This window comes from Canis lupus, chromosome 17 (assembly GCF_003254725.2).
Source record: "Canis lupus dingo isolate Sandy chromosome 17, ASM325472v2, whole genome shotgun sequence".
Taxonomy (NCBI): Eukaryota; Metazoa; Chordata; class Mammalia; order Carnivora; family Canidae; genus Canis; species Canis lupus.
Window position 1 is genome coordinate 31749101 of NC_064259.1, and position 16390 is coordinate 31765490.

At 41.4% G+C, this 16390-nt stretch overlaps 1 protein-coding gene across 6 annotated transcripts in view; it reads right to left on the bottom strand.

Annotated features, from left to right (window-relative positions):
- Positions 1–7801: 7801 nt before the first annotated feature.
- The window catches only part of THUMPD2 (THUMP domain containing 2), a 37405-nt gene continuing 28816 nt past the window's right edge, over positions 7802–16390 (bottom strand). For 3 of the 6 annotated variants that reach the window (XM_025454084.3, XM_049095710.1, XM_049095715.1), the window contains 2 exons: positions 11731–11839; positions 7802–8616 (listed from right to left, as the gene is read on the bottom strand). In XM_025454084.3, coding sequence (XP_025309869.3) covers positions 8292–8616; positions 11731–11839 — 434 coding nt within the window. In that variant the 3' untranslated portion in view covers positions 7802–8291. Of the gene's footprint in view, positions 8617–11730; positions 11840–16390 lie in introns of those variants that run through there. The other 3 variants (XR_007402997.1, XM_049095714.1, XR_007402999.1) reach the window with 3 other exon arrangements.

The following is a 16390-nucleotide window of genomic DNA, read 5'->3' on the forward strand; positions in this document are numbered from 1 at the left end:
CTGAGCTCTTCTTTAAACTCCTAACAAATCCATTGCTTGTCACTCAAGCATTTTCCTGGACTTCCTTCATCCCTCTCAGTCAAGCTTTTTCAGAGAGTGGTTTCATCCCTCCATTTCCAGAGGTCAGAGATAATCCTCTCTCCCACACTCAGACTTCTGGGTGGTGACCCCCCTCCTCACCCCTGCCAAAACCCCCTATCCCAGTGCCCACCTGCCTTTCAGGCAAGGCCAGTCTACCAAGGAGCATCCCCTGAGCCTGACACATAGCAGGTATTCACTAAATGCTTGATAGCTCAGTAGATGAGTGAAAGAACAGGAAAACAGAAAAAGCTACATACACTATAGGAAATAGTGTTGGTATAACAGGCATAAAAACACTCGCTTGAGATTTCTCAACCACTAGGATTGCTCTGTGAAGACCTTGCATCTCACCTAACTTTAGCCCAAAGGCTTTCCTGCATAGCTCTATGAACAGTTGTATTTACCTCATTTCCGAGTGAGTGGTCCTCTTGAAAGTTAATATATTTTGAATCCCCAATGAGACTTAGCTTTCTAGGTTATAGAGGAAGTAGGTGTCCCTGGGCAGCTATCTGTCTCTTGCATGGTTTTCTGAGTGTCCCTTTGATTCACTGTCCTCAGTTTCACAGGCATTTATTTGTCACCCTCCAACAGAAGCCAGTGCAATTTAGCTCAAGAAATATTAATCGTTCTTATGGGCCACACCCTGTGCCAAAGGGAGGGAGATACTATAAAATACTCCAAGTAGAATATAACCTTAAATTTTAGAAAATCCTCAAAAAGCTTTATTGCCTTATGCATTTGATATTAAAGATGTTTCTAGCAGAACTCAAAACCCTGATTTAATTCTGTGAAATACACTAAGATAATTAGAACCACTGCCTCTTATGATCTCTACCGCTGTCATTCAAGTCCATGAAGAAACACATTTTTCTCTCTGTCATTTGCTGCATCTTGGTTACACACACAAAGATGTCCACCCCCACATGCATTTTTTTCTTCGAAAGATGAAAGTAAGGCTTCAGCATAGAATAAAAAAGACCTTATTGTTCGAAATCTTTGAGGCCAAAAACATTAAAAGTAATTTGGGGAGGGGCAGCAAAAAATAGAAAATTGAGACCTGGAAAACATGGCAAAAGGGAAAATGCGAACCATATGGAAACATTCCAGTGACATTGACACAGGCAGTGCCCGTGTCTAAGCACCACAGGAATGTGCTTAGAAACCTAGGTATGTGGGACAGGGTTCCCAGGTGCGATCAATAGTCCACTTTAGGTAGTGTAGAAGAAAGGGAGTTTATTTTAAAATATTTTGAGGTGCTCAAAAGGGCCAGAAAATTTGTCTGGTTGGCTATAAAGCTGGGAACACCATTCAAACCCTATGATGGGATTGTTGCCACGATGACCCATTGCAGCTCTGCTGAACACCCACAGTGCAGCTTACACCATTGACGTTGGACCCTGATGCTTATTCTGCTGCCCTTCCAGAAAGTGGGTTCCATTTTGGTGCCTGCTTAATGAGAGGTGGTAGGGTAATAAGTACCCCTCCCACTTTCACCCATTGGTCTCTTTATTCTGATTTTGGGAGAAAGAGCACCATCTATTGGTCACTGGATCATAGCACACACAGCATCCTGTAGGGAGGCATCTCACCCTCTCAGGGAATTCTCTCTGCTGGCCCCATAACTCATGTCACAAGGCCTTCTGTTCAGGTGATGGGGTACATGGTAAGAAATCCTATGAGCGTAGGCCTATGGTCTCACTTCTATCACTGTAACTGAACTCTGGTGAGCATTGTTGCACGAAGTAAACGACCACAAGTAAGGTAGTTTGGTAAGTCCATGAAAGGTGCTCCTGGCCTGGAGAATCCAAACCTAGAATGACTGGTTATTCCACTGAGGACAAATTATTGCCCTCTCCACAAGGGAAGGGAAGGGAAGGAAGTAATTTTCCTCCTGAATGTGGTATTATAATAGGTCTCAGGGTTGGTCATGCTGCTGAAAGTTAATCAGCAGTGGCAGCAGGCAGTTGGTGACAAGTCCTTCATTGGCCCAGTACATTATCTCTATTCCTGAAACCACAGCCACCTTGTCCATGAGGCCATCGAGCAAGAGTGGCTAGGGCCAAGGGAAGACACAGGGCAGACACTCTTCCACCTGCGTACTTCGAACCTCCCCCATGGTGGTAACTCTTGACCATTTCGGTAGGACACAAATATCATGTCATTGACCGCCCTTTCAAACTGGTAGCCCCTGCCATGCCGTGGTAAAATCTACCTCTCAGGCTCTCTCTCTCCTTCCAGGCAAAGTGTACAACGTAGACCATGGTCACGAGGGAGGGTTGCAGCGCAGCAGGCAGCAGGCACATTGCAGGATAAGGTGCTGGCTGCTCCTGTAGCTCACAAGGACCTCCAGCCATGGAGCTCTGTGCTGATAAAAACCGCGTCCACCTGATGAGAATGTGCTGGTGGGCTGGGCTCACTGTACTTGGGCTTGGTGGATCGAATCACTCTCAGTTCGAGATGGGCAGTTTAGGTTACATAGTCAAGCCTGTGGTCAAGCCTTCATTTGCCAGCCAAGAGTTCTTTCTAAAAGGAGAATAATTACTTGCACAAGGGAGCTTGGCTTTGCTCCAAAAGCTAAGCGCTTACAGCTATACTTCCCCTATTAGGACTTGCTGTGGGCCTGGATCAGCTGGAGAATCCTCTCTTGCGTAAGCCTCCATTAAAAGTAAATGAGTCAGAGCAACAAACCCACAGGTGACATAGATGCTTTCTGATGCCAAGGAATTCCATCAAGCATCTGTGCTTCTTTCTTCTTAATGGCACTAATAGTTGCAGTTCCTACAGAGGAATTATTGTTTTGTTTGGCTATTTTGGTAGGATTGGGGGAGCCTGGGGAAGATGGGATCTTGGTCCTCCTCTAACAGACACCCTTACTCCATGGTTTAGAAGCCATTGTGGGGATTCTGCGTTTGCTGAGGGCACCATTCCAGGCATAAAGTCTGGGGGGAATTACCACATAATTTTTCACTGAGAACACTGAAGCAGTCAGAAGAGAACTTGCACAGTCTACCACCACCACATCCGCCCACCTTCCAGCATCTGCTCCCACTTACAGTCTGTTCTACAATGCGTGTTTCTGTAATAGGCATTAACTCAAATATTATTGCTAGGTGGGGGGGGGGGATGATGTCACTATAAGGTGGAAATTGGGTCGGTTCACAATTCCGCCCCCCAGCACATTAATATTATGTGCCACGAGATAAGAGCAGCTGAATGTGAAGACACTAATGGAATGAGCTGAATGAGCAGACTACGAAGAGTAGGGTAGTTTGCATGATGCCTTTTCACTGCATCTTCTTATCTATTCCATTGGGCCACAGGTTATGTCCTGGAAGTGTTTAGTGTGTATGTAGCAGCTTCTACCTGTCCTTCTACCAAATTCTATCAAGCTGCCTTTGCCCTTTTCTTCAAAAGGTGAAATCCTTTATTTACTGAAATACAGTGGAGCCTTGAACAATATGGGTCTGAGCTGTGGAGGTCCACTTTTACAAATTTTTTAAAAGATTTATTTATTTACTGTGCACACGGGGGTGGGGGGGAGGGGCAGGGGTAGAGGGAGAGAGAGAATCCCAAGCTGACTCCAAACTTGGGTGGAGCCCAATGTGGGGCTCCATCCCCTGACCCTGAGATCATGACCTGAGCAGGAATCAAGAGTCAGATGCTTAAATGACTGAGCCACCCAGGTGCCCTGCACACCCACCCCCCTTTAACAGTTGGCAACAAAAGCCACAAGGCATTTATTTATAGCTGCCTACCTCAGTCTCCACAGGATCAAATCAAGGGTGAAGGGTGCAGAGGTCATGTCTGCTGCCCTCTCAGTACCTGGTGAGGCCATTCGGAGCCATGAGCAAACCACAGGGGTCCAGGACCAGGCAAGGCCACAGGTCAACCTGTGTGCTGACAGGGTGGTTGGGTGGAGAGCTTGTGTGGGCAGGCAGGAGGCTGGGCTCAAGTTGAAGGACCATGCCCAGAACGCAGGGGCAGTGCTGCAGCCAGGTAGCTCTGAGCGCCCCACCTCTCGGTCCTCCTGGTGCTCCGAGTGGCCATGGGCCTTGAGCCTCAGCCAGGCCAGGCGCAGACCCCTCCCTGTGGCCAAGGGCTGGAGGTGCACCTTCAGGCAGACACGCAGCTGTACTGTGCTAGGCTGATGCATTGCTCACAAGGCTCTGCGACTGTGCCATCCCAGTGCAGGGGGGCACTGCTGCCGCTGCCCTTGCCCTGCCCTCTCAGTGATAGACCTACGGTGCAAACAGTGATAGACCTTGTGATTTTCTGAGTAACATTTTTTCTCCCTAGCTTACTTTATTGTAAGAATTCAGAGTATAATACATATAACAAAATATATGCTAATCGACTATGTTATTGGTAGGTCTTCTGGTCAACAATAGGCTGTTAGTAGTTAAATTACTGGGGACTCAGAAATTATGTGTGGGTTTTTGACTGTGTGGGGGTCAGGGCCCCTTAACCCTCGTGTTGTTCAAGGATCAACTGTATTTATTTATTAGGAATGTTAGCATGTTCTTTTAAACTATGTTAATTGGTGTTTTTGTTAGTATGCAATTTCCAAAGTTGGATAGGTTTGGAATAAGTCTGTCTGGTATTTCTTCCGTAAATTCTGTTATTTTTAGTGCATGAATTTGAGAATGAAAAATTTTCAGGGGCACATTTATCATGTTATTGCAGAAATGCCTGTTGCCACCTTCCCACTCGTAACCATGGAGAAATTATTCACGCTCTTATCGACCGCTAATTCCCCCACGTGTGGAATGTATTCCAACCCCCTTTTCAAGGACACTGCTCCAGCACTTATCCTTTTCCTACTTCATGAGTTTTTTGCCTTTCCTGGAACATTCTCTTCAATATGAAAAACATCCTGATACTTCTTCCATCTTAAAAAAAAAAGTCATTCTCTTGATTCCACATCCCTTACCAACCTAATAATTCCAGTCTATGCTCCCTTTTTGGCAAAACTAGTTGCAAGAGTTTTTTGTTCTCATTACCTCCAGCTCTTCCCCCTATTTTCTCTTAATTCCAATCCAGTGTGGTTTTTGCTCCTTCCCCACTCCAGCTAAATTCAGATGGTCAAGGTCATTAATGACCTCATTGCTAAATCCAAGGGTCAATTTCCTTCCTTCCTTCTTTCCTTCCTCCCTCCCTTTCTTTTTTTCTTTCTTTTCTTTTCTCTTTTCTTTTCTTTCTTTTTTAGATTTTATTTGTTTACTCATGAGAGACACAAAGAGAAAGGCAGAGACATAGGTAGAGGGAGACACAGGCTCCTTGCAGGAAGCCCGAAGCGAGACTCGAGGACTCAGGGACCACTCCCTGAGCCAAAGGCAGACACTCAACCATTGAGACACCCAGGTGCCCCTCCAAGGGTCAATTTCTAGTCTTTTTTTTTTTTTTTTTTTTAGGATTTTATTTATTCATGATAGACATAGAGGGAGAGAGAGAGAGGCAGAGACACAGGCAGAGGGAGAAACAGGCTCCATTCCGGGAGCCCGATGCGGGACTCGATCCCGGGTCTCCAGGATCGCGCCCTGGGCCAAAGGCAGGCACTAAACCCCTGAGCCACCCAGGGATCCCCCTAATTTCTAGTCTTTATTGTATCTAGCAGCATTTAATAGATCACTCCCTCCTCCATATCTTTTGCTCATTTGCCTTCCAGGCAACCACTCATTTTCCTCCTGTTCCCTTGCAGGTTCCTTCCCTTTTCCTGACCTCTTAGTGTTGGAGGAACCCGGGGTTCAGCTCTGTATCCTCTTCCTTTTCCTCCTCCATTTAGTCCTTTGGAGATCCCATTCAGTTTCATGGCATCAATATCCTGAAAATCCCCAAACTTTATCTCCAGGGCAGAACTTTGTCTTAAACTTCAGACTCATGTATTCAATTGCCTACTCAACTCCCCCACAGGGAACATTTAATGCACATCTCAAAGTCAGCAAGTCTAAAAATGAACTTTTGCCATCTCACACCCAACCTGCCCCCTCCGAAGCCTTTCCCCCATCAGCTGATGGGAGCACCCTGTTCAGGGGGCTTGACTAAGTATCTCAGTCACTCTTCCCTCCTCTCCATGTATCACACCATGCATCAAACACATCTGCAGATGCTATATTTGAGAACTGAAGTATATTCAGAATCCAGTTGCCTCTTACTACATCTACTGCTACTGCCCTGGGGGCAAGCTACCATTTTCTCTTGCCTGGATTATTGCAAAAAATTCCCAACTGGTATTTCTACCTTTGCCTCCTCAAACTATAGTTGTCACAGTGACTCTATAAAACGTATGTTAGATTTCTACTTGTTCAGGCACCTGAGAAGCTCAGTGATTGTCTGATTTTGGCTCAGGTCGTGATCCTAGAGTCCGGCGATCGAGTCCTGTATCGGGCTCCCCAACAAGGAGCCCACTTCTCCCTCTGCCTATGTCTCTGCTTCTCTCTTTGTGTTTCTCATGAATAAATAAAATCTTTAAAAAAAGGATTTCTACTTGTTTAAACATGTATAGTAGTTTTAAGTCAGTCAGTCCTTCTACTGATCTTTAAGGTCCTGTTTGGTCTAACCTGCCACTGCCACCTGCCACTCATTTCCTTTTCAACCTCTCCTTCTCCCCCTCACTCTGTTCCAGCCAGATTTCCTTTCTGCTCTTCCTCAAATACATAAGGTATGCTCTTGCCTTACGACATTTGCAACTGCTTTCCCATATGCCTATATTCCATATACACTCTTCTGTGTCCTTTAAATATTTGCTCTAATCTCACATTCTTAACGAGGCTTGACCTAATTGAAAAATGCAAAACAGTATAACCATCCTCCTGTGTTTCCTGATCACTATACTCTGCTTTCCTTCCCTTCCCTCTACTCCACACTTACCACCTTCTAACCTGTCAAATAAATTATTCTTATGTCTCCTGTCTCCTGTTTCTTATCTGTCTCTCCTATGAGAGTGTTTAAGTCCTACGAGGGCAAGGATCTTTGGTTCATTGATGTGGTCCAAGGACCCAGGACAATGCTTTGGCAGATAATAGGTATGCAATAAATATTTGTTGTATGAATACATGACGAGCTCAGTTCCCACTGGGATTACTGTGAAGTAGTCTCAGATAAAAATCCCACTTATCACCTGTGCCCCACTAGCCCCACACTGATTAGTGGATCCTGATACTGGGCCAAGGTTACATGCCAGGCCCTAGCTGGAAAAGAAGTTTTCAGCTTCTACTCTGGAGAGGTGGGATTCACAAGGTGAGAAATTTCCCAAACATGGAAACATTGTTCAAATAGTACTAAAACAACCAAGAAGCCAAGTCACTACTTTAGAGTATTGAAAAAATGAAAATCATATTTCCATCAACTTCCTATTTTCTTCTCAGTAGTAAACACAAGGAATGCATTTAATTTAAATAAAAGAGAGGTGATAATTTATTAATGCTTTATAAAAAGAGCAAACTGGGATGCCTGGGTGGCTCAGTGGTTGAGCATCTGCCTTTGACTCAGGGTGGGATCCGGTCCTGGGATCGAGTCCCACACCAGGCTTCCTGCATGAAGCCTGCTTCTCCCTCTGCCTACTGTCTCTGCCTCTCTCTGTGTGTCTCTCATGAATAAATAAAGTCTTTAAAAGAAAAAGAGCAAACTTTATTTTCCATCATGTTGGATGATACTGGCTTGATTCATATTGTTATCATTCCTATTAATGTTTTATAATATAATATGGGACATATAAAAGATATTGCAGTTAAAAATTATTTTTATTCCAATGGAGAAGAAAATTACAGGTTTAAAAATCAAGTTTAATATCAAAAAAAGTAACACATAAAAGTTTCTATAGTTAGAAAAATCTGATTGTTTAAACATCATCAACCTTGTGATGACTACAATACACTTTATATCAACCTCTGAAAACCTCTGTTCAAAGCTGTAGCTTCTGCTCAGAAATAGTGCAGGCAGGGCAGAACTTTTCATGTTCCAGCAGAATACAAAGTTTAAGAGTCCTTTGGTATAAATATTCATTCACTGGCCTTGGTCAGCACTTTTAGCTCCTAGAGAATAAAGCTGGAACTCACTACTCAGAACCTGTGTCCAGCAGCCACACCTCGTGTCCTCAGGGGAGTTTGTTTCCTTGGAATTCTGTGGCCCTATTAAGATCCTAAAACAACCACCTTCACTGTTATGCAGCTGCCGTAAAAGGATTTGAACCTGGCTTACAGCAGGCAAGCCTGCTAGAGTCCAAAAGAGTGGGACTTCCTATATTTGTATATGAATGCATCTGTCCTTCCAAGGCTAACTTTGTAGCATTCTACTGGCACTAAGGAGCCAAATGGTAGCATTTTGTCTAAGCCCTCCTGGTTACTGGCTTCAGATGAAGATGACACTGTCTCTGGTATGCTAGTTTTTTCTCCTGGATTCAAGCACTTTTCGATTCCAAGTTCATCTGTGTGGCTGACCTCAGAATTCAAAGGGATGCTGCTCTGTTCACAATCTTGAAGGCGCCTGTGGTGATCTTCGCTGAGCAACAACACAATGGTTCCACCAACGTGGAGCACTCTGAGGAAAAATGGTAATTGGTATGAGTATTTCTTTCTTTTTAGACAACAAACAATCCCACTTTATTTAAAATATTTGGTGTTTTTAATTTGAAATTTAATTTTATCTATTTAAACACAAGGATTTTGATAATTAGGTAGTATCTTCCATAATGCATATTCATTATAGTAATTACAGAATCACTAGCACAAATCTGCTTTAATTATCTATTTTTACTCTACTTAAAAGGCAAGCCTCAAAGTAATTCATAGTCACATTCTAATAAGTGATTGTACAAAGGAAAAGACAAATGAAAGAATCCTAAAGAATCAGCATATGTTAAAGGTAGTAGGATGGTGGCAGAAGAAAATCACCAGAAGGACTGAGGAAAGGAACAAGGGAAGGACAACAGGGAAGACCAGGAAAAGAAGGGAAGATCCTGAGATGCAATCACTTGAGCAAATTCTGCAGAGCACGTCTGCGCTCTGAGTTGCTGAAGATATTCCTGAAAGTAGGAGAGAGGCAAGTAAATTCAAGAGGGTGGCAAATGCTACCATCCAGGGAAAATCCCAGGTGCCCTGGGAAGGCATTAGGTGAGTCCTGAACCTGTGCTTCGAGATAAGGACAAGCAGGAATGAGGCAAGCCAAGTGACAGTGAGGGCCCAGAGCACTGGCAAGGAACTGGAGGCAGAAAGGCAGCAGACAGGAGAAGTGAGGAGGAGGCACTGAAAGGAATTCAGCAGGAGGGTGAGTCAGAGGGGACAAGGGGAGGGAGGCAAAGAGCGCTGTTTGAAGGTGCTGAGGGACCTAGGGAACAGGGCAGGGTACATGCCCATCCATGGTTGGACAGACAGCCTGGAGGCCAGGAGAAGCCCAGGGCTCCAGGAAGAGATTTCAGACTTTCAACAGGACACAGCAGGTAAAGCCACAATGGTGGAGGATCTCGCGGTGTGTGTGTGGTGGTGGTGGCAGTACCGAGTGAGAAGAGAGAGGGGGCCAAGGAACAGAGACTTCATGTTTAAGGCAGGAGGGAGGAGGAAGGGTCCCTGAATCATACTGCTAAGAGAGTCTGGACAGTAGTGACGGCAGGGAAGTCAAAGGTGTACACTTTCCAGAGGGAGTGGTCTCAACAGTGTCTAATGCTGCAGGACTAACAAGTGGCTCGGATATGAGGAGTCATTAGTGAACCCAGGCACAGCAATCTTAGTTGAGGACAGGAGCAAATGTTGCTACCAGAATCTAAGGAGACTGGAAGGTAAGGAGTAGAGATGTCAAGCATAGATTATTCTTTCAATAAGTTTGGTTGTAAAGGTAAGGAAATAGGGTGACAGCTCAAGGGCTGAGAGTTACAGGGAATCTCTCCCACACCTGACAAAGATGTCAGGAATGCAAGTAGCTTTCCCTCATCTAAACAACCAATGTCAAGACAAGTTAGTCTCTAAATTTCACTGTAGTATGCTACACCGACTATATAAAACCTCAAACGATATAAAAAGTAAAAAATCAAACCACAAAGGCTGTGGGCAGGTGTCAAGAAGACATGGTCATGAAAGTTCAAATATGTACACTTTTTTTTTTAAAGATTTTATTTATTTGAGAAAGAGAGAGAGCATGAAAGCGAGCATGAGTGGAGATGGGGAGCAGAGGGAGATGGAGCAGCAGATTCCCTGCTGAGCAGGGAGCCCGACGCGGGGCTCCATCCCAGGACCCTGAGACCATGACTAAGCCAAAGGCAGATGCTTAACCAACAGAGCCACCCAGGTCCCCCAATACATACACTTTCAACTGATCCTACTGAGGCCTTCAAATTAGGGGGGAAATCTTGACTATCTTCTGGAAAGTTCCAGGCTAAATGTAAGTCATTGCTCACATGTATTAGTATTTCACCATGAGCTGAGTTGGCTTCATAGTATGGCTGATGACTTGCCTAGTTAGGCACAAAGGCTGTGGTTATTAACTCTGGCTGCATAACAGAATTAGCCTGGAAGTGGTGAAGAAATACATCCACGTTCTACTCCAGGCCAATTAGATTGGAGCCTTGTAGGGGAGGGGTAGAGAATGAGTGTCAGTGTTTTTCAAAAGCTCCTGAAATGATTTTAATATCATTTAAGTCAGGGTTGCAAAATCTGCTTGAGGGAAATGTGTTATCAGGCAGAAGGGAGTACAGGAGCTCTGGAAATGTCTGAATTATAGGTGTTGCCCACAAAGAGATCTTACATAATATGTTAAGGGTGATGTGACTGTGTGGCAGGAGAAGTTGCTCAGAAATGAAATAATCCAAAAGAAGTGTGGAGCATCCTAGTTGGGCTTACACTTCATGTCAAGTTTTAATTCTCCTTAAGGAATGCCAGCCTTGACACTGAATTTTTTCCACGCTCATTTTTTCTAGTGGTGACATTATTTAGATACATAAGGCTCCTGAACATTTATATTGTATTGTTCTACCAAATGCCCAACGGAGACATTTAACGAATTGACCTCTTCATCCTATCTTTTGTTCTTCCATATGTTCTAGGTTCTCTCCTTTACCAGCTTAAGTGATCAGAAAAATACATATTCAGCCCTCACTGTTTGAGGCTCTCAAAGAAATACTTTGAGTTCTATTCCCTGAGGCAGACCTTAGAAACCACGACATGGATAACACTTCTGCATCTTCATTTTAAAATCAGCAGTGTTGTAACCTCTCTGTGTTACTGAACGTTCCCTATGAGGCTTCTGCCATGTGGCTCAGCAGCTGTGATCTTGAGGAAAAGTTCATCTTTCCGGGTCCCAGTTTCCCATCTGTAAAGTGTCTGGGATCAACACATAGGAGGCAGGGTTCTTGTGAGGTTTAGAAGTAAATACATAAATTACCTACCTTGGTGATTAAAATACACGTCACTATTTCAGATACTCAAATTTCAGGTAAGAATTAAAAATTGGAATCTTTTTCAGAATAAAACTTATTCTAGTGCAAGATGATACAGGATAACTATTTATTTCAATTATAAGCTTCTGGTTTGAAAACTCAAAATTAAGCTACAAAAGCTCTGGGAAATTACTAAAACGCAATCAAATCTTAACTGAGGAACTCGGATGTATTTTGCTTATATGCTCAATAATGCAAAAATTATAAAAGTAAACTCAACAACTTACCTCTCCATTTCTTGTAGAATGCTTTTGATGTCCTTCCTTAACTTAAACTTTTTCCCAAATGGAATGTCAGAAATAATAATATCGACACTCTCTGAGGGCAGTGGCAATTCTGGAATACAGAAACCAGAGAATCCTGTTACATTAAGTTGAGATATTTATAACTTAAATATGAGAAAGCTGAATATTCAGAATTATTTTTGCATATTAAATAAAATTTGGGGTTGCTAACATTGTGTCCAAGAAACTACAAGTTTCCAAAAGGGTTTTCACTAAAAAAATAAGTGATAAAGTTGTTATATTCTGTTTTTTGAAAATTGGTTTTTCTGTTATGATAAAATGACATAAATTAAGCAGAATCTTAAATTAATCAGAAAATTGAACTCTCTAAACATATTACATGACTAGAAAGTTGCCAGATCCAAGAAGAAACACATTACATTGTTTAGAAGAATCTTCTACAAATTATATCCTATAACTTTCATTTCCCTCTTCATATAAAATTTTATGTGTGTAGATCTTTTTGCTTTTAAGGGAGATGATCTTAGCTTTCACTGAAATTTTAAAGGACACCCAAAAGTTAAAGAACATCTACTTAAGACCTAAGACCAGAGAAGAGGCTAAACAAATCAACAAAATGAATATTATCACTAAACAAAATTAAATACAGTGTTTGATGATTAAATCTAATTTTTTCTCATCTTTACATTTCTCAGAAATTAGATTATCAGAAGGTAATACACATAATCTTAACTTCAACATTTTCTTAGTATACTTTTCATTTTCTACTTATTTTATTTCCTACCCACCAAGTAAATTAGATATTCATAAGGTCGATATCTCAACTTTCATTTTGAATAGCATCTAATTCTGTAAAAATATTAAAATTAAAATAATCTTTACTAACTTGAATAGTACGTAAATTTTTGTTGGCTGGAAATTTAAAACCAAAGCAAAAAGTCCCATTACCTGGGAAAGTCTAATGAACACTTGATAAGCTCTCCTAGTTCTAACCCTTGCTTGAGATTAGTAGAAGAAAGAATAAGTTGTTAGAAAAAGTCTCAGGGTAATATTCTTTTAAAGTCAGGCAGGAATTATTTTTCTGAGTAGTATATTTTCGTAAAGATTTATTTATTTATTTTAGAGAGGGCGTGGCACAGTGGGAGAGGGAGTCAGGATCTCAAGCAGACTCTGCTGAGCATGAAGCCTGATGTGGGGCTTGATCTCATGATCCTGAGATCATGATCTGAGCCAAAACCAAGAGTCGATTATTCATTCAACCAACTGTGCTACCCAGGTACCTCCAAATCATATTCTAATTTCATGCATTTAGTTTAACGGTGTTGATATAGGACATGTACATTTAAATACTGTTTCTATACTTTTTGCTGAACTACTCAAGGCAATGTACAGTGAAGGCAATCATGGTTATTGGATGTTTTATACATGAGAAACCACAACAGTAGTTTACTCTCGAGTTTGAGCCCATGCCTTTCTTCTGTGCGCACTCTCTCTCTCTCTCTCTCACAGACACACACATATTAGCTGCCCAATTTGTTCAGGTTTGGTAACATTTTTTTTTCTTTGTCAGTCTCTATTTTTGTTTGCAACTTTCCTACTCTGTATTATATAATTGGCTGAACTGCTTAAAATAATTTTAGAAGTTGAGGGAACAAAGTTAACAAAATAATCTTTTCAAAAAGTTCTGGAACTAAGTAAGCAATGCTATCTTCTAATAGAACATAAAATAAGCCGTTGTTGATGTATGTGAGAGGGCAGGCAAGCCCTGGTATCAGACAGCTTGTATTTGGCTCTGCTACTAACTAGGGCGGGGGCTCTGGGAAACTATTACGTTAGTTTCCTCGTCCGTAACGTAGGGTAAGAGTACCTACCTCAGAAGTTTACAAGTGAGATCATTTACAGAAAGCATTTAGAACAGTGCCTGGCACAGAGTGAGCACTCAATAACAGCTCTTCTTGTGGTTATTCTGTACAATGTCCTCTCTGGGTGTACGGGCAGATGACAGCCAGGTGGAGACCAGTGGCCAGAATCCTTCAAAGTAGCTCTGCAGAACAGTGCTCCCTTATCCCGGCTCCTCAAAGGCCATGCAGGGCAACTGCTTCCAGGCGGGCCTCTTTCCTACTCTTCGTCCAGCACTGGTTCTCAGAGCAGCAGTATCTCCTGAGCAGCATCGTCAGGAGTTACCACCAGCAGCAGTATCTCCTGGGAACTACAAATGCAAATCCTTGCCTCCTTCATCCCAAATCTACTATGTAGTATGTATCAGAATCGACTGAAGGGCTGGTAAAACACAGCCTGTTGGCCCCACCTCCAGAGTTTCTGATGAGGAAATTCCTGAAATCATGAGCACCTGACCCATAATTTTCAACACTGTAAAATCTTTTAAATTATTAAATGCTTTGAGCTGCCTGCGAACAAAGAGTTTGCCTGTAACTAAGGAGATAAAATTCTGAAATAGAAGCATAGCTCAAAACAAATATGTAAAAATCATCTCTTTTTTACAACTCTACAGGATGATTCAAGAACATTAAAAAAATTTAACATACTGATAAGTCTTGAACAAAAGGACCGCTCTATTTCTCCCTCCTTCCAGGAGAAAAATGGGTAAGAACTACTTAAAACTCAGGATTACGGCTCTGATATATTTTCCTCCAATAGGTTTCAAGAGCCTTCAAGGTATCTTTTTGTGCATATTTAGACAAATGACTAAATAAACTGAGGTCTTCTACAAAACTGCACATACTCTTCCTGTTTCTTTCCTCATACTTCCTACTGTTCAATGTTCTTTCTACTGTGTAGGTTTATACATTTGTATTCTGTCCTTGGTCTGTAACTCTCATAGTTGTTTAAAATCGGTTGTATTTTTAAGTTGATTCAGTCCTCATGACCAATCACTGTCTTGGCTTTCTCTATTCTTGCTGATTTTTTTCTTAGATATTTGGATTTTATTAGAAATTTTCCCCTGAAGGGCTTTTTAGTGAAATGTTGCCTGAACTTTTTTTTTTTTTTGAGACTTTTTTATTTTTAGAGAGAGTGAGAAAGCACGTTCATGAGGGGTGGGGGGCGGGGGAGAGGAAGAGAATCTCAAACAGACTGTGCTGAAGTGTGGTGCCCCATGTAGAATTTGATCTCACCATCCTGAGATCATGACTTGAGCTGAAACTGAGAGCCGGACTCTTAACCAGCTGGGCCCACCCAGGCACCATGCCTGAACTTTTTTATATTTGAAAATGTCTTTGTACTAAAATGACATCTTAGATGGGTATATTTTTGGAGTCACACTTGGCGTCAGTAACCTTGTAAACAGCCACTATTCTATGGACTCTACTTATTTATACTGCTCTATAACTTCCTGTTTCTTTCCATTGTGGCCAAATTTTGAGGTTTATTGTATGAGATTATGCCCTTTCTTTGGTTGCTACTGCTGATTTTTTTCCTTCTATTTTTACTATTCCTTGCAGAAGGATACAAATCCTTCAGTAAAGTTTCACTCTGTTATCTTCATCCAGAAGCTCATAATTAGTTTTAAATATGCAAAGTATAGTTTGGCATCTGGAACTGGTGACCTTTTAATTTATAGTCCAAACAGGAACATTTTCAAGAACAAGATGATTAGGAATAAAATTCCATATTTTTTGAAATATTTATTGTCTGACAAATTGGTTTATTATTATAGTAGACCAAAAAAATAGTATCTGGGCACACTGAAATAAGAAAACCCACAAACTTTTAAGATATCAACATCAAAATTAACAAGTAAAATGATTTTTTTTGTGGTCTGTAATCTTATACTGATTAGATTCTTGGATGTATCAGTCTCTAATCCCATGTCATTATGGATATTTTTCTGAAGAATGTAGTATTTGTTTTTAATACGGATTTCAAATTTTTTTTTATAAAATTGCCTGCTATTCTTCAAAGTTTCACTTTTATGATTAATAAACTCTCTGTAGACCCTAATATTTTTTGAGAAAGTGTTTTCTTTATAGGTTCTAAGGTAACAGAGCCATAGTTTCTAAAGTAACAGGAGAGCTCAGAGAAAATTCTAAGTGAAGGATACTCTTAATTCTGTTTCTTTCATAGGGAAAGTTTAATATTTCAGCCCCCCAGTTCAATCTCTCCATTTAGAGAGCCTTTGACAAACATTTTCACAACACAAAACTCAAGTAAATTGTCTCTATTATTCTTTTAATTGGTTTACCAATGTAGAGGCTGCAGAATCTAAACCCTTCTCAATTTGATTCCATTCTATTCTAGAATATATGCTTATCCAATCAAAGAAAGCCATTAGAAGATTCTTCCTATAAGATATCCAAGGTGTATTCATAGCATTTCAAAATTAAATTTTGTGCATGATTGACCTCTCACTGTTTCAATTTGTTCATTTCTTCCTTGGTGTTTTTAGTGATTTTAATGTCCTCCTGTTGCCAGCTTTATTTTCCAAAAGTTGCAAAAACTTATGTTTATGGGCACTACATTTGCAAAATTCTTTATAGATTTCCAATGAATTTTATAAAAAATGCAACCACAATGAGCCTACTGGTTTAATTTTCTTTTTTAATTTATTTATGATAGGCACACAGTGAGAGAGAGAGAGGCAGAGACACAGGCAGAGGGAGAAGCAGGCTCCATGCACCGGGAG